Here is an 18,514-nt window from a genome sequence, read left to right as displayed (position 1 = left end):
TTTGGAAAACAAAAATGGTTGATTTTCATTAAATTATTGCCATAAAATGTGTTTTTGTGCTGTTTTCATTTCATGGATTTTTATTTTTCCAGATAAACGCAAAATTCAAATTCATGTTAATCCCAAATGCAAAAATGCGTGCTTATCTGTGTGATGACAAATTGAACCATATTTTTTAAGCTTTCCTTCGTGTTTAGCATGTTTTTAGCATAACGCTAACACTTTTGTTCAGCAGGAGTCCTACTGTCATGTTAAAAAAGTGTCATTAAATAGTTGTCCAACTTTTGTTTCAGAAATTAAAATGGAAAAAATGGCCCAAAATGTGTTTTTTGATTCGCATTAGAGAATTCGAAATAGAACGGACCTTTATGCTAAAAACGAAAGCTTAAATACTGCTTCCGGTTCGAATTGTCGTCACACAGATAACCACGCATTTTTGCATTTTGGATGAACATCAATTGGATTTTTGTTGTTTATTTGGAAAAATACAAATACACAAAAGGAAAACGGCACAAAATCCAATTTTATGGCAATATCTTAATTAAAAATCAACCCTTTTTTTTGTTTGTTTTAAAATCTGCCATACATAATAAAAATCGTAAAACGGCCCTCATTTTGTTTTTTTGTTTTGCGTTTCCGAATTGGAAATAGAATGAACGGAAGGTACACGGACCTGGTCCGATAAAACTTTTATAGCGTAGTTTTTTTTTTTGTGTTTTTTTTTAATTGAACAACAAACACACCATTTATAATGCACACAAAAGTCAAGGCACTTTCAACATAACTAAAGATCTACACATCAGGTTCACCAAATCACGACATTAGCAAAACATGTCAAGTAAAGAAAACAAAAGCAAATATAGATAGAGTATTAAATATTAATAAATAATAATTAAGAAAAAATATGAAGAAAACAAAAAACAAAAAGGGCTACCTAAATCACTTGAAATTTTTTTTTTATTATTATTATCAAATATATATTAATTTAAGGTCTTTTGTACTCTTAATCATCCTCCAAGATTTGATTGATAATTGTAAAGCATTAAGCCAATTAGAAAATGTAGGCCTTATTTTCATAAATCGACATTCATATAGAAACATTTTTTCCTGGAGCATAATAATGTTGACAAACATTTCTATGTTACATGCAGTCATTTATAAAAATACCACATTTGATCTCTTCTACAGAGAATGGGGACATCTCCACACCTTTGTCTCTCAGCCAATTTCTGATCCCCTCCCAAAACACATGTACACTCTCACATTCCACAAACAGATGATTGACATCCTCTACAGCTCCACAGATATAACAGCCATCAACCTCCATGTTAAATGTAAGTTTAAAAAAATAATTTGAGGGGTGTATTCCATTAATAATTTTAAATTGTATTTCTTTAATTTTGGGAAGAATTGGGTATGTAATATATATTTTCCTTAGCTCTAGTTTTGTAAACTCCTTCAGGATATGTTGTCTAAAGCGTAGTGACCGACCGGAAGTGTCTGACCTCTGGCGCATGCGCAAACGCATGGGCAGGACAAAGAGAAAAGACCAAGATGGCTGACTGGGTGGCTTCGACTTTCCAGGATGTTTCAAATTTACGATAAAACAGCTATATGGATTCACGGCAAATATATATATATACATCAATAAATACATCAAATATTCCCTTTTCTAAAGCCTATGACATGGAAGTTGAGTCTGGAGCGACGGAGTGTTATCGAAGTGAAGAACGTAGACGACTACTGCTATGCTAAAATGGCCACCAACTTCCAGCAAATCACCAACGGAGATAAAGACGAAAACTGCAAATGAAAATGAGTGAGTCGAATTTCCCAACAGTGTCATTTTGGAAGCAATCATAAGCACCGAAAAGAGTGTTGATGATACATCTGAGGATTTTCTTGAAGAATGTAAAGAAAGAGCCGCCATGATTGTTAGCTTGAAGAAGGCAGTGGAGTTCACATCAGAGGAGATGAAAGAATGCAAAAGTCAAATGAAGAAAGTGGAAGAGCAAAACAAGCGCTTGTGTAAAGAAAATGATGATGTGAAAGAAGAGATTTTGGTGAAGACTGAGAGATGTGCAGTGTGTGAAGAGAAGACTGGACCACATGTCTACATCAAGGTGCAGAGGATTGGAGGTAATAAAGAACAAGAATAATATAATTACTGTCAACTTTTGATTGGGAAGTTCTCCACAAGTGTCACAGCTCATAAAGTCAAAGAAAGTCACCAAACTAAATTTAAATCGTTTTGAATTTTGGTGTTATTAAAGTTAAAAGTTAAAGTACCAATGATTGTCACACACACACTAGGTGTGGTGAAATGTGTCCTCTGCATTTGACCCATCCCCTTGTTCAGCCCCTGGGAGGTGAGGGGAGCAGTGATCAGCAGCGGTGGCCGTGCCCGGGAATCATTTTTGGTGATTTAACCCCCAATTCCAACCAGCAGGGAGGTAATGGGTCCCATTTTTATAGTCTTTGGTATGACTCGGCCGGGGTTCGAACTCACAACCTACCGATCTCAGGGCGGACACTCTAACCCAGTGTTTTTCAACCACTGTGCCGCGGCACAGTTTGGTGTGCCGTGGGAGATTATCTCATTTCACCTATTTGGGTTAAAAATATTTTTTGCAAACCAGTAATTATAGTCTGCAAATTATGTGTTGTTGTTGAGTGTCGGTGTTGTAACCGTGTAATACTCTTCCATATCAGTAGGTAGCCAATTGCTTTGTAGATGTCGGAAACAGCGGGAGGCAGTGTGAAGGTAAAAAGTTATCTAATGCTTAAACCAAAAATAAACAAAAGGTGAGTGCCCCTAAGAAAAGGCAGTGAAACTTAGGGAAGGCTATGCAGAACGAAACTGGCTACAAAGTAAACAAAAACAGAATGCTGGACGACAGCAAAGACTTACTTTGGAGCAAAGACGGCGTCCACAATGTACACCCGAACATGACATGACAATCAACAATGTCCCCACAAAGAAGGATAAAAACAACTGAAATATTCTTGATTGCTAAAACAAAGTAGATGCGGGAAATATCGCTCAAAGGAAGACATGAAACGGCTGCAGGAAAATACCAAAAAAAGAGAAAAAGCCACCAAAATAGGAGCGCAAGACAAGAACTAAAACGCTACACACAGGAAAACAGCAAAAAAGTCAAAATAAGTCACGGCGTGATGTGACAGGTGGTGACAGTACACCTACTTTGAGACAAGAGCTATATTGATGCATGCTTGGTTATGGTTTAAAGTCATATCCAACAATTGCGACAACGACTTTTTACTGTCAACTGAGTTTTGTTTTTTTATGATTTCTGCTGGTGGTGTGCCTCCGCATTTTTTCAACGCAAAAAAATGTGCCTTGGCTCAAAAAAGGTTGAAAAACACTGCTCTAACCACTAGGCCACTGAGCATAGCAGTAGTCGTCCTACTGAGTAGTATCTGTTGTTACAAAGCAGATAAAAACATTCTTACTGTCAATGATTAGCGTGTGATCGTCACAGCTCATATAGTAAAATAAAATTACCTTAGCAAATTTAAATCATTTGAATTGTTTTATTTGTTTGAAAATGTATTTTGGATCATTGAATGTTAGGCACTTTAAATATCTAATGTTAATAGGAGCGCTTTTTTTAAATAGCAAAAAGTCAACATCTCATTGTGCGGTTTTATGAGAAACTCATTCTTCATCCATGGACACTTCTGTCTGGATAACTTCGGACTAATCACATAAGTAGCTCGGTTTACCTTAGTGATCCATTCCATAAGATTTGTTGAAAACAGAATCGTGCAAAAACCAAAACAATGTCTCCCTAAAAACAGTGTAAATCTAATTAGGCCATTTCAGACACCCATAAAAGTTGTAAAACATTTTATTGTACATTATTATAACTTTACATGTAAAAAACAAAGTGATTTACATATAAATAACAATATAAGTGACAATGACAGCAATTCCGCTTCAAATGTGAAACAGATATGTGATACAACTCATTAAAAGCCAAGTGAAATATGTCAAGTCTTTAATTGTTATAGTTTTGATGCTCATCTTACGGTTTTTGAAACCCCCAAATTTTCTGAGACTTCAACTGGAGGTCCAGCTGCAAGCCATAATCATCAAAATAATATCAAAAGAAGGCGTAAAATATCTTGAGTTGCAGGTTATAAGCATATTTCATATATTAGTTTCACTTTCTTCCCCCAATTGCTGGAATGAACAAATCTTTCCGAAATACGAAGATGTTTTGAGTAGTTTTTAGTGTGTCCATAGTGAGTCTACTGACGGTTATAAGTTCGAACTATACGCTACTTTATATTAAAAACAGCGGAGGATGCATGTGCATGTGTGAGCAATTCTGCTTGATAAAGAATAAGAAGGAGCTTATTGACTACAGTGCGGACTACAATGGCAGACCCGTGCAAAGCACTGTGGGTAAATGCTGATGTCACCAATGGGAAAAATGTCACAATTGGCGCCATTTCGGCTCGTTCCGAGGAAGTATGAAGGAAGGCAAGATTGTTTTTGATAAATATCTCCGCAATGCCTTCAGGGTTGGATTTAAAAGTTTTCGGGACTTATGCAGATCCCAAATACACAATAACAAGTACCAATAGGTAAGAACATATGTTTTTGCATAACACGTACCTTCAAAGGCCTACTGAAATGAATTTTTTAAATTTAAACGGGAATAGCAGATCCATTCTATGTGTCATACTTGATCATTTTGCGATATTGCCATATTTTTGCTGAAAGGATTTAGTAGAGAAAATCGACGATAAAGTTCGCAACTTTTGCTCGCTGATAAAAAAAAAAACCTTGCCCCTACCGGAAGTAGCGTGACGTCACAAGCGGTAGTGCTGCTCACAATTCCCCGTTGTTTACAATGGAGCGAGAGATTTTAGGAGCGAGAAAGTGACGATTACCCCATTAATTTGAGCGAGGATGAAAGATTCGTGGATGAGGAACGTTACAGTGACAGACTAGAATGCAGTTCAAGAGATATCTTTTTTCGCTCTGACCGTAACTTAGGTACAAGCTGGCTCATTGGAATCCACACTCTCTCCTTTTTCTATTGTGGATCACGGATTCGTATTTTAAACCACCTCGGATACTATATCCTCTTGAAAATGAGAGTCGAGAAGGCGAAATGGACATTCACAGTGACTTTTATCTCCACGACAATACATCGACGAAGCTCTTAGCATGAGCTAACGTGATAGCATCTGTCTCAAATGCAGATAGAAACAAAATAAATAAATCCCTGACTGGAAGGATGGACAGAAGATCAACAATACTACTATCAGGAGACACCGAACCAAACACTGGACATGTAAATACACGGTTAATGTGTATTCGACGCCTGTCGAAGCCTAGCAATGCTGTTGCTAACGACGCTAACTTAACAACGGGACCTCGTCAGAGCTATGATAAAAACATTAGCGCTCCACCTACGCCAGCCAGCCCTCCTCCGCTCATCAACACCCGTGCTCACCTGCGTTCCAGCGATCGACGATGCGGTCGGCGGCCCGGAGACGTAGGAAGTCAAGGTGACTTCGCCGCTAGCGCGTCTTCTATCCAACAAAGTCCTCCTTGTTGTGTTGCTACAGCCAGCCGCATACACCGATCCCACCTACAACGTTCTTCTTTGCAGCCTCCATTGTTCAGTAAACAAATTGCAAAAGATTCACCAACACAGATGTCCAGAATACTGTGGAATTTTGTCGAAGAAAACAGACCTGTTTGTATTGTGTCCAAAAGGGTCCAAACACTTCCGTGGACCTCGCGACGTCACGCGCGTACGTCATCCTCCAAAGGCGTTTTGAACCGGAAGTTCCCCGGGAAATTTAAAATTGCACTTTATAAGTTAACCCGGCCGTATTGGCATGTGTTGCAATGTTACGATTTCATCATTGATATATAAACTATCAGACTGCGTGGTCGGTAGTAGTGGCTTTCAGTAGGCCTTTAAATGTTTACCTAAGTTTGGCGAGGCGCCTTTGGCATGCAACCGTGTTTATAACTTCACCTTTATTGTTAGTTTTGACGCCAAAATACCTCCATATTGCGCTTCCCACACTCACTTTATTAACAAGTAGAATTACTACTTCTGCCATTCCCCCTCTTATGTGGCCACACTGTTTCCGCTAGTATGAGCTCCGTGTGTTTGTCGACTTGGTTAATTTTAACTGTAGCGTCACTCCTGCGCTCCAGCATGAGCATGAAAATTAAAGGTATCGTTATTTTTCAAAGGCAATATAGTACCTTTTTTTTATTCATTAGTACTGGTGTATTGTACAACCCTAGTATACACACTTTAGATAATTGTAAAGTAAATGTCTTGAATTGTTTTGTATGAAAATTCATTTTAATTTTCAAACTGTAATAGAATTTACAAACATTGTAATGTTTGGTCACCGCCCGTTCTCAAACTGACATTGCTGACAACACGAAGCAATAAAATCGCACACATCAATTGCCTTGTGTGCATGTTTTTACTGACAGCTGTTAAAAGTATATCAAACAAACCTTTAACGATGTGATCATTGCAAACACGTGCGTTCTTCGATCTGAAGTGCGTGCCACTTGTCGTTTTTCGTAAAATCTTGCACACTTTTGTCTTTCTTGATTACTTCTTTAGGATTTCTGAAGAAACTTTTATCTTTTTCGAGATTTAAACGGTTCACACAACCTAAAACAACGTAAGTATAGGGCATTTTTCTTCGAGAAAGGCAAAATGCCGCCCAGAACGCTTTGACAAAAGACGCTCGCTGGACAGTTGTTGTCTGGTCTGGGTTGTTTCCTGTTGATTTTGGGTAAGCACGACATTTATGTCGAAATAGTTTGTCTCCAAGTTCCATATTTTGCAGCTTCGATTCACTTTCAATTCACTCTCTCGGCTTCCGTCTGCTCCAACGTCTTACTTTTTCTTCGTGCTCGCTTCTGTAAACAGCAGTATATTTAGCTTTAAAAAGATAAGGTGGTGACTCCTCATTTGTCCCAAAATAGTTGTCTTAGTTTGATTCCAGAAGTAGGAACACACATTGTTGCCAGAAGTGAAGTGAAGTGTGAAGTGAATTACATTTATATAGCGCTTTTTCTCAAGTGACTCAAAGCGCTTTACATTGTGAAACCCAATATCTAAGTTACATTTAAACCAGTGTGGGTGGCACTGGGAGCAGGTGGGTAAAGTGTCTTGCCCAAGGACACAACGGCAGTGACTAGGATGGCGGAAGCGGGGATCGAACCTGCAACCCTCAAGTTGCTGGCACGGCCGCTCTACCAACCGAGCTATACCGCCCCCAAGTCAGAAGTGTGCTGCGAAGGAAACAGAAATCAATGCGCTAAGGAAATCAGTCCCGCAAATGATTAAAATGATCAATATACGTTAAATATTGAACATATTACATATTGTTATGAACATGTCTGTTACTACATTGTACATACACTACCGTTCAAAAGTTTGGGGTCACATTGAAATTTCCTTATTTTTGAAGGAAAAGCACTGTACTTTTTAATGAAGATAACTTTAAACTAGTCTTAACTTTAAAGAAATACACTCTATACATTGCTAATGTGGTAAATGACTATTCTAGCTGCAAATGTCTGGTTTTTGGTGCAATATTTACATAGGTGTATAGAGGCCCATTTCCAGCAACTATCACTCCAGTGTTCTAATGGTACAATGTGTTTGCTCATTGGCTCAGAAGGCTAATTGATGATTAGAAAACCCTTGTGCAATCATGTTCACACATCTGAAAACAGTTTAGCTCGTTACAGAAGCTACAAAACTGACCTTCCTTTGAGCAGGTTGAGTTTCTGGAGCATCACATTTGTGGGGTCAATTAAACGCTCAAAATGGCCAGAAAAAGAGAACTTTCATCTGAAACTCGACAGTCTATTCTTGTTCTTAGAAATGAAGGCTATTCCACAAAATTGTTTGGGTGACCCCAAACTTTTGAACGGTAGTGTAGATTATATATATTAAAAGTTGCTGGAGGGTTTCTGAGCCCGTTGGTGGTGGTAGATTTCCGTTCTGTGCGGTGACCGTTTCCTTTTTCGATGGCCATGTCGATCACTTTCAGGCAAGTCGTGAGCATTTCGTCACTTACAGTACATCTTCTCCAACATAAAGGTGGTTGCAGTGCGTTTGAATTTGTGTGAACGATTTCATTGGTCTGATGTGATTTGGCTAAATTTATTGGTGGCATCTGAGGCTTGTAAACCCGGAAAAAAATCCATCAATTAGGCGCAGCGTTTTATAAAGAGCAGGATTCAAAGTCTGGGGAAAAATGCGGCGGATTATAGACCGAAAATTACCGTATATTGTTTAAAAAAGTAGTGTGATATATTGCCATATCAATATATCTTCTCATTGCTAGTATGTACAGATGTTTTTCTATTTTCTGTTATTCTAGCTACACTTGTCCAAGTCTAAGCAAAGTTATGTAAACATTGATCCGTTTTAGCAAGGCACTAAATGAATGGCCGTGAAACACTACACACACATACAGTACATAGAAGAAAGTGTGTAGCGAGCTCAAGGAGAAACATCTCATGGATCATGTCTGAGCTTAAGTTTGTGTTAATTGTGTCCCGTAGACGTCCAGCAGCTGATTGGTCATCCAGAAGAACTTCCCCCTCAATCTTCTGGGGCGAGCTCCACTATGAAGCAGGAGACCCCACAACCACCGCACATTAAAAAGGAAGAGGAGGAAGTCTGGATCACTCAGGAGGGAGAGTGTCTTCTAGGACCGCAGGAAAATGATCTCACCAAGTTGCCACTGACTGTTGTCTCTGTGAAGACTGAAGATGATGAAGAGAAACCACAACTAGACAACCTTTTAGCTCCACTATCAGATAGTGAAGCTGAAGACGAGGTTGAAGTACCTTTGAGCAGCGATACAGACTGTGAAGGTGATATGAGGATTCACACTGACAACAAACACTCTGAATGCTCTAAAAAGAAGAGAGGTAAAGAATGTTTGACCTGCTCAGTTTTTGCTAAAAGCGTTGAAAAACAGAGCAATTTAACTCAACACATGAGAACACACACAGGAGAAAATACGTTTAATTGTTCCGTTTGTAGTAAAAACTTTACTCACAACCACAATTTGACTCAACACATGAGGAAGCACACAGGAGAAAAAACATTTAATTGTTCAGTTTGTGGACAAAGCTTTATTAAAAAGTGCCATTTGACTCAACACATGAGAAGACACACAGGAGAAAAACCATTCAACTGCTCGGTATGTGGGAAATGCTTTTCTCAAAAGAGCAATTTGACAGAACACATAAGAAGACACTCAAAAGAAAAAACATTTATTTGCACAGTTTGTAGTAAAAACTTTTTTTCCAGATCAGGTTTGACGCAACACGCAATGACACACAGTGGACAAAAAACATTTAGTTGTTCGGTTTGTGGGAAAAACTTCTCTCAAAACAGGTATTTGACGCAACACATGAGAACACACGCGGACATGAGCACACACACGGGAAATAAATCCTTTAATTGCTCAGTTTGTAGTAAACGCTGTTCTTCCAGGTCATGTTTGACTGAACACATGATGAAACACACTGGACAAAAGCCCTTCAGTTGTTCAGTTTGTGATAAAACCTTTTCTCGCAAGGGCAATTTGATGGAGCACACAAGACGACACACAAAAGAAATAACGTTTAATTGCTCAGTTTGTAGTAAAATCTTTTTTTCCAGATCGGGTTTGACTCGACACCTAATGAAACACACTGGACAAAAAACATTTAGTTGTTCTGTTTGTGCTAAAAGTTTTACTCGAAACAGCAATTTGACTCATCACATGAAAAGACACACAGAAGAAGACAATTGTCGAACATTTAGGCTGCACGATTTTGGAAAAAAAAAACCTAATTAAGAATTTTGTAAGTGTAAGTGGACTTACTTAACTATAGAAGTAATTATTGAAGGGAGACTGTCAATCAACATATTCTTGTCTCACATTTGAACACTGTGCAATAATTTACTAAAGAATATTTTTGCGTTACTCAGACAGACTCAGAGCTTGTGTGCTCTTAAACTGAAGAAATAATCATTAAAAACCATACAGTGCTCATAATGTAATTTAGTCATGTGATGACAATGCGAGTATCTATTTAAAATTATATACACTTTAATTTCCTGTTAGTGTAAAGTTGTTTGCCATTGTTAATAGAAAGTACAAAACCAGTGAAGTTGGCACGTTGTGTAATTTGTGAATAAAAACAGAATACACTGATTTGCAAATCATTTTCCACTTCTATTCAATTGACTGCAAAGACATGATATTTAATGTTCGAACTGAGAAACTTTTTTTTTTTTTTGGAAATAATAATTAATTCAGAATATAAGGGCAGCAACACGTTGCAAAAAAGTTGGCACAGGGGCATTTTTACCACTGTGTTACATGGCCTTTCCTTTTAACAACACTCTGTAAACGTTTGGGAACTGAGGAGACACATTTTTTAAGCTTTTCAGGTGGAATTCTTTCCCATTTTTGCTTGATGTACAACTTAAGTTGTTCAACAGTCTGTTTTCGTATTTTAGGCTTCATAATGCGCCACACATTTTCAATGGGAGACAAGTCTGGACTACAGGCAGGCCAGTCTAGTACCCACACTCTTTTACTACGAAGCCACGCTGTTGTAAGATGTGGCTTGGCATTGTCTTGCTGAAATAAGCAGGGGCGTCCCTGATAACGTTGCTTGGATGGCAACATATGTTGCTCCAAAACCTGTATGTACCTTTCAGCATTAATGGTGTCTTCTCAGATGTGTAAGTTACCCATGTCTTGGGCACTAATACACCCCCATACCATCACACATGCTGTCTTTTCAACTTTGCGCCTATAACAATCCGGATGGTTCTTTTCCTCTTGGGTCCGGGGGACACGACGTCCACAGTTTCCAAAAACAATTTGAACTGTGTGTAACCCGGATAATAGTACATGTGTAATATAAAGTACATTAGATACATTGTTATAAAAGTTAAAAAAGATAATTCATTGGGTTTCATTTATCTATACTTTGAAAAATAGTTTATTAAAATAGGTTAAAAACATAGTTACAAGGGGAAAAAATGTGAAATACATATTTGTTTTATATACAATTTGGTATTTGTGGAGAAGTGTTTTTTTCCAATTATTTTCCGGTCCTTAAAGGGGATGATACCTTGTGTAGGAAGAGAAGAAAACAAGAGTGATTCTCAAGACACAGCGATAGCTAAAGTTCTTTGTTTTAGAACTTTCAGTCAAGTTTTGTGCGGTGGTTTGTCGCAAAGAGAATCCATTGTGAGTGTGTGATTAGTGTTAAAAGACAGTGGTTCCAACGCGGAGCTGTGGACTGTGCGTTTGCCGCTTATTACTAGCTTATCGAGTTTGTAGAAAAACAACCTCTCTTAAAGACTGTACTGTAGATAGATAGATAGATAGATAGATAGATAGATAGATAGATAGATAGATAGATAGATAGTACTTTATTGATTCCTTCAGGAGAGTTCCCTCGGGAAAATTTTAATTCCAGCAGCAGTGTATAGAATTGAGATCAAATTTAAAAAAGAAAATAATGGGGGAATAAATGGAAATAAAATGGAAAATATTACAATAACAATAAAAATAAAAAGCAACAATAAGAATACAAATATAACAGTGACAATAAGAATATAACAAGAGAAACTAGGCAGTAGTGACCATGTTATGAAAATGTATTGCACTGTATTGTTATTGTTTTGCATCCCCTGTCATCCTAGTAGCCCCCTGGCCCCCAGAGAGGAGTTCACTGCAAAAAGTCAGTGTTCAAAAAGAAGAAGAAAAAATACAAAAATTAGGGGTATTTTATTTGACCTAAGCAAAATTTTCTGCCAATAGAACAAGAACATTCGGCTTGTCAAGACTTTCCAAAACAAGTAAAATTAGCTAACCTCAATGAACCCAAAAATACCTTCAAATAAGTATATTCTCACTAATAACAAGTGCACTTTTCTTGGTAAAATAAAAAAAGACATTTTTGCTCAATATGTTGAAAAATATTCTTAAATTAAGTAAATACTAGTGCCATTATCTTGACATGAACTCTCCTGAAGGAATCAATAAAGTACTATCTATCTATCTATCTAATGGTATGCGCTCGGCATCATGATTTTTTTTTTCATGCTTGAAGTAATAAATTATTACTTTAAAAAAGTAGTTTTATACTGGTGAGTGTTGATGACACAGCTTTGCAACAGTTGATATTCTAGTTTCAAGCATGTTTTACTCAATATAGGTCATCAAATCTCAGCAACAAGCTGTAATATCTTACTGAGATCATTTAGGACAAATCCCTTAAAACAAGTAAAACACTCTAACATAAAATCTGCTTAGTGAGAAGAATAATCTAATCAGACAGAAAATAAGCAAATATCACCCTTATTTGAGATATTTAATCTTACTTAGATTTCAGTTTTTGCAGTGTTGTACAGTCTGATGGCATGTGGGACAAAAGAGTTTTTGAGTCTATTAGTCCCGCACTTGGGATGAAGCAGTCTAGCACTGAACAGGCTCCTCTGGCTACTGATAATGCTATGCAGAGGGTGACTGGCATCATCCAGGATGCTCACTAGTTTTTCCACAGTCCTCTTCTCTGCCACCGTCACCAGTGAGTCCAGTTTTATTCTGCCTGATCAGTTTCTCCAGTCTGGAGCTGTCCTTCTTAGATGTACTGCCCGCACACGAGCATCGATACAGGCCTGCAAAGTAGGGTGTTTTTGAATGCCGGCTTCAGTTCAGTTATTTCCAAGTAATTATTCTGGGTGAATAATAAATATACTGTTGTTTCTGTGTTTGAACAGTGGAGTTTGCTGTACATTCCTGTGAAACGTGACATACTAATTTGCACTTTTATCATGTTTGCATTGTCTTTATTAAAGGGAGGGGTATTTGTTCATACTTTACCTGGTGTATGGTGGTAATTTAATTCAGGTCTTTATGTCTGGTAGATTTTAGACTATTGTGTCATAGTGACCCAAATTAATAAAAAAATAGTTTTAGATTGAAACTATTTAGTACACACTTGAAAGAACCCCCAGCTCAAATCATTTATGAGTAAACAAGGGCTACATGTGGACTCGTCGGACCACAGAACACTTTTCCACTTTGCATCAGTCCATCTTAGATGAGCTCGGGCCCAGCGAAGACGGGGCGTTTCTGGGTGTTGTTGATAAATGGCTTTAGCTTTGCATAGTAGAGTTTTAACTTGCACTTACAGATGCAGCGACAAACTGTAATTACTGACAGTGGTTTTCTGAAGTGTTCCTGAGCCAATGTGGTGACATCCTTTACACACTGATGTCGGTTTTTGATGCAGTACCAAGGCCTCGAATTTTAACTTTTTAAGGTCACGGCAAGTGTTGCCTTAAAAGAGGGCTCATATTTTAGGGCACCAAGGCAAACATTATTTTCTTTCGAGGCATATATATATATATATATATATATATATATATACACTACCGTTCAAAAGTTTGGGGTCACATTGAAATGTCCTTATTTTCAATGAAGATAACTTTAAACTAGTCTTAACTTTAAAGAAATACACTCTATACATTGCTAATGTGGTAAATGACTATTCTAGCTGCAAATGTCTGTTTTTTGGTGCAATATCTACATAGGTGTATAGAGGCCCATTTCCAGCAACTATCACTCCAGTGTTCTAATGATACAATGTGTTTGCTCATTGGCTCAGAAGGCTAATTGATGATTAGAAAACCCTTGTGCAATCATGTTCACACATCTGAAAACAGTTTAGCTTGTTACAGAAGCTACAAAACTGACCTTCCTTTGAGCAGATTGAGTTTCTGGAGCATCACATTTGTGGGGTCAATTAAACGCTCAAAATGGCCAGAAAAAGAGAACTTTCATCTGAAACTCGACAGTCTATTCTTGTTCTTAGAAATGAAGGCTATTCCACAAAATTGTTTGGGTGACCCCAAACTTTTGAACTGTAGTGTATATATACATATAGAAACATGTTTTTTTTAATTCATTATTAATATAAACTTGTCAGATTTTTATAATTTCATGATGCCTTTACATTTTGCTAAAGGGAGGTATTTTTACAGTAGCCTGCTCACAGCCAGATTAGATTTTCATGCGAAAATATTGTAATATTTGGTTTGAAATCTTTTAAATTTCCACATGCCAGTATATCAAAATAGTGTATGAAAGTTTTTGGCTGTTTCATTTCTCATTATTTCACATCATCTCCCTGTATTTTCTGGTGATGAGAACAAACAGAGTACGAGAGACAGCAGATATATTTATCATAAATAGATCAATAGAAGCACTAAATTCTTTGAGAGAATCAGAAATGTGTACAAAGATGATTTCCCAGGACTCATTGAAGAGTATATTGATTGGTTTGTATAAGATCTGTAAAACAATTAAAATTGGAGGCAATGGCAAGAAAAAGTCATAAAAATAGGATGGAAGAGAGTCTGGCAACTACTGAACATGTTTTTTTTATGACATTTTGAACATTTAAACAAATATAAACCTTTATGTGTTGCCACTTGGAAAGATGTGTTGTTGCCTTTCGTTTTGTTGTTATGTATCGTCTTGTTATTTAAATAAAGATGAAGTAAAAAGTGGTGTTCATATTTCTCACGCTGACCTAAGAGTAATAGGAACCCTCCCGCGAGGTGGCCCCTCTCAACAGCCGAAAAGTCTTTGCACGGCCACTCGTCGTGACGAACGACTAAAAAGCAAGTTACTGTGGTGGAATCATTTACTATTAAAAGGTATCAGGTATGATGAGAGAGAAACACCATGTCACTCTGTACATTGTTAAATATGTGGTGGAAGACCTTGTTATCCAACTACTAAAACTACTTTATTATTTAGTTGCATTAACAGAAGTATTTAATTCAAACATACGTTTTTCCTTTTATAGTGCAATTTATATTAGTTGTGGGGGGGAAAAAAAGTCAATTAAAATGTACATTTACCACACAACAAATGTGTGTTGAAGGGGGTACATCATGCAAAACCTTTTTTTTTCACACTAGTACATGACTCATTACTAGTACTAGTAATGAGTCATGTTATATACTGGGAAATTAAAAATATCTAACTAATTAGTATCCATATTACATAAGATTATTATCCAATTGTTTTTTTTTTAATTTATATTTAAAGCAGCAGGAGGTTATTTACCAATAAATATATTTTTTTAAATTCTGTCCCAAAAGAGTACACCACATTGTCTCCTTAATCTTACATTTGTGTCACATGACAGTTCTTATTCCTGTATTTAAACTAGGGCTGGGCGGTACGCCGCTATTATAGTTAATACTGGTATATTTTAGAAAGCGATATATATTTGAGGCTATACCGCCATACCGGTATCTTTTGATGTGCCTTTGTTACGGCAGTTTGCTCTTCTCTGCGCCTGACGGGCGAAGCACAGGGCGTCCTCTTTGGCTCAGCCCCGCCCCGTGCGTGTTTATGTAGGCTTCTCTGACGCACCACAGCAAACTTTTGTTTAAAAATATTTTGGCGCAATGCCGACTTCTCGACTCCTGAGTGATGCGATGCTTTGGTCAGCGACTGCATTTGGCGATTGATGAGTGGCTACAGCTTTATTTACACATACACCAATTTGCTCGGTAACTTACACTCTGCGTGTATGTACAACACAACTACACAATATTGTCACAACACAAACACAATTTCATGATCTTTGATGTACACTTCTGTAATCCAAAAAGGAGGCGAGGAAAACACCCTCCATGTTTTTCTCAATCAAAGTAGTGTAGCTGCTGTTCTTAGCATCACTCTAAGTAAAAAACAACAACATTTAATGCTCAGTTTGCTGTGAGAGATTAACTCAGAAGGATACTATGGCAACACATTTAAACACACAGATTGTCAGACTGTGTGTATGATACCAGATTCCTCATGCGATAACAAAAAATGCACCTTTGATTGTAGCTATACTGAACAACTAAATGTTTATTTTCCTCTCCAATGTGTTTATGTGTTGATTAAAACCTGACCTGGAAAAAAAGCTTTTACCACATAAAGAACAATTAGGTTTTTTCTCCGCTGTGTGTTCTCATGTGTCGAGTCAAACTTTGTTTTCCAGAAAAGCTTTCACCACAAACTGAACAGTTAATGTTTTTTCTCCTGTGTGACTTCTGCAGTTTGGCCAAACTGAACTGGAAATAAAAGCTGTTGCCACATACTGAACAATCAAGTGTTTTTCCTCCAGTGTGTGTTTTCATCTGCTCTCCCATAGGGGCCTTTTGTGAAAAGTCTTTCCCACACACTGAACATTTCAACGCTATTTCCCCAGTGTGCGTTTTCATGTGTTGAGTCACAAGGCTCTCTCCAGGAAAGCCTTTACCACAAACTGAACATTTAAATGTTTTCCCTCCAGTGTGAGTTCTCATGTGATTGGTCAAACAGAACTTCAAAGAGAAGCCTTTGCCGCAAACTGAACAATTGAATGGTTTTTCTCCGGTGTGCGTCTTCATGTGTCGAGTCAACAGGCTCTTTCGAGAAAAGTCTTTCCCACAGACTGAACAATGAAATGTTTTTTCTCCAGTGTGTGTTTTCATGTGTTCCGTCACGTGGGTCTTTTGAGAAAAGCCTTTATAGCATACTGAACATTTAAAGGTTTTCTCTCCAGTGTGTGTTTTCATGTGTCGAGTCACCAGGCTCTTTCCAGTAAAGCCTTTACCACAAACTGAACATTTGAAGTTTTTCTCTGCAGTGTGAGTTTTCATGTGTTTGGCCAAACTGATCTTTGAAGTACAACTTTTACCACATTCTGAACAATCAAATTGATTTTCTCCCGTGTGAGATCTCTTGTGTTGAGTCAAATCACTCTTTTTTGAAACGTTTTTAGCACAAATTGAGCAGCTCCAACATGTTGTACTGGTCTTCTTTTTAGAACATTCAGAGTGTTTGTTGTCAGTGTGAGTCCTCATATCACCTTCACAGTCTGTATCGCCGCTCAAAGTCACTTCAACCTCATCCTCAGCCTCACTATCTGATAGTGGAGTTAAGAGGTTGTCTAGTTGTGGTTTCTCTTCATCATCTTCAGTCTTCACAGAGAGAATACTCAGTGGAAACTTGGTGTAATCAGCTTCCTCTCGTCCTAGAAGACACTCTCCCTCCTGAGTGATGCAGAGTTCCTCCTCTTCCTTTTTAATGCAGGGTGGTTGTGGAGTCTCCTGCTTCAAAGTGGAGCTCCCCCCTAACTGAGGGGAAACTTCTTCTGGATGACCAATCAGCTGCTGGACGTCTGCAGGACACAAACAACACAAACACACTTTACACACTTTCTTCTATGTACTGTATGTGTGTTTCATGGCCATTCATTTAGTGACTTGGCAGAAGGACGGAACCAGAATCACAACAAGCAGAACATCTGTTTCCATGGATATTTGGTTATTACAAACCTAACTCAACATTTTAGTTACATTTTGTTAAGTATTGAGGACATTACCATGAATTGATTTACGTGGACCCCGACTTAAAACAAGTTGAAAAACGTATTCGGGTGTTACCATTTAGTGGTCAATTGTACGGAATATGTACTGTACTGTGCAATCTACTAATAAAAGTTTCCATCAATCAATCAAAAACATCGAACAGTCGTGTATGTGACGTCACATGATAATGGTGATATTTGATAAACTACTTTATTGAATCAGGATGTTCTTCTCTTCACACACTGCACATCTCTTACTCTTCCCCAAAATCTCTTCTTTCACATCATTATTTTCTTTACACAAGCGCTTGTTTTGCTCTTCCACTTTCTTCATTTGACTTTTGCATTCTTTCATCTCCTCTGATGTGAACTCCACTGCCTTCTTCAAGCTAACAATCATGGCGGCTCTTTCTTTACATTCTTCAACAAAGACGGCTAACTTCTCATCGAGGCACTTTTCGGGGCTTACGATTGCCTCCGAAATGACAAAACTTCAAGTCACTCACCTTCATCTTTCGTCTTTATCTCCGTTGGTGATTTGCTGGAAGTTGGTGGCGCTGATTCTCTTTCATGTTCTATTTTAGCGGACGTCGCCATCTTAGCATAGCAGTAGTTGTCCATCTTCTCTCACGTCTTCAATCTTCACTTCAGGTAACACTCCAAGGCTCCAAACACAACTTCCGTTTTACAGACTTTGAAAATATGAATCTTTGAAAACGTATATCTCTGTAAGATCGTAAAATGTTCAACTTCTTTCGGAAGCTACATCCGTAAAGTCCGCCATAGTACTTCTTCTTCTTCTTCTTCTTCTTTGGTTTAAAGGCGGTTGGCAAGCAACCTTCTGGTGCGCATTACCGCCACCTTCTGGTATGGAGTGTGGACCGAGGTGGAACCTGCCGGTACTCTATATTCTTTTACTTAACCCAGTCTTTTTTAAAGACTGGGTTAAGTCTTTAAAAACATGCTTTGTATTCTACGTGTTCTGAGTACAATCCTAAAATCAGTCTTTATTGTGTTCTATCTGAACTATATTCT

At 37.8% G+C, this 18,514-nt stretch overlaps 4 protein-coding genes across 4 annotated transcripts in view; 1 reads left to right on the top strand and 3 right to left on the bottom strand.

Moving 5' to 3' along the window:
* Window positions 1–18,514, bottom strand: part of LOC133632484 (zinc finger protein OZF-like) — a 421,867-nt gene that overhangs the window by 67,944 nt on the left and 335,409 nt on the right. The window lies entirely within an intron of this gene.
* LOC133632486 (gastrula zinc finger protein XlCGF57.1-like) overlaps window positions 1–18,514 on the bottom strand; it is a 295,607-nt gene that overhangs the window by 37,472 nt on the left and 239,621 nt on the right. The gene's annotated exons all lie outside the window — the stretch shown is intronic.
* Window positions 1,521–16,845, top strand: LOC133632496 (zinc finger protein OZF-like). The gene is made up of 2 exons (XM_062024950.1): window positions 1,521–2,139; window positions 8,600–16,845. The coding sequence occupies exons 1-2, from the start codon at window positions 1,929–1,931 to the stop codon at window positions 9,886–9,888; spliced, it is 1,500 nt and encodes a 499-aa protein (XP_061880934.1). The 5' UTR covers window positions 1,521–1,928; the 3' UTR covers window positions 9,889–16,845.
* On the bottom strand, window positions 15,424–18,300 carry LOC133632513 (zinc finger protein OZF-like). Its single transcript, XM_062024978.1, has 2 exons — window positions 17,986–18,300; window positions 15,424–17,290 (listed from the first exon to the last, which is right to left on the bottom strand). Exons 1-2 carry the CDS (start codon window positions 18,098–18,100, stop codon window positions 16,071–16,073), a joined length of 1,335 nt encoding a protein of 444 aa, XP_061880962.1. The 5' UTR covers window positions 18,101–18,300; the 3' UTR covers window positions 15,424–16,070.

This window comes from Entelurus aequoreus, linkage group LG17 (assembly GCF_033978785.1).
Source record: "Entelurus aequoreus isolate RoL-2023_Sb linkage group LG17, RoL_Eaeq_v1.1, whole genome shotgun sequence".
Taxonomy (NCBI): Eukaryota; Metazoa; Chordata; class Actinopteri; order Syngnathiformes; family Syngnathidae; genus Entelurus; species Entelurus aequoreus.
This window is presented reverse-complemented; position numbering and strand designations above follow the sequence as displayed.

Coding starts and splice junctions, on each gene's coding strand:
- LOC133632513 (XM_062024978.1), bottom strand. CDS start 18,100: ATGGACAACTACTGCTATGCTAAGATGGCGACGTCCGCTAAAATAGAA. Junction 17,291..17,985: donor GATAAAGACGAAAGATGAAG/GTGAGTGACTTG, acceptor TGTGTCCTGCAG/ACGTCCAGCAGCTGATTGGT.
- LOC133632496 (XM_062024950.1), top strand. CDS start 1,929: ATGATTGTTAGCTTGAAGAAGGCAGTGGAGTTCACATCAGAGGAGATG. Junction 2,140..8,599: donor CAAGGTGCAGAGGATTGGAG/GTAATAAAGAAC, acceptor TGTGTCCCGTAG/ACGTCCAGCAGCTGATTGGT.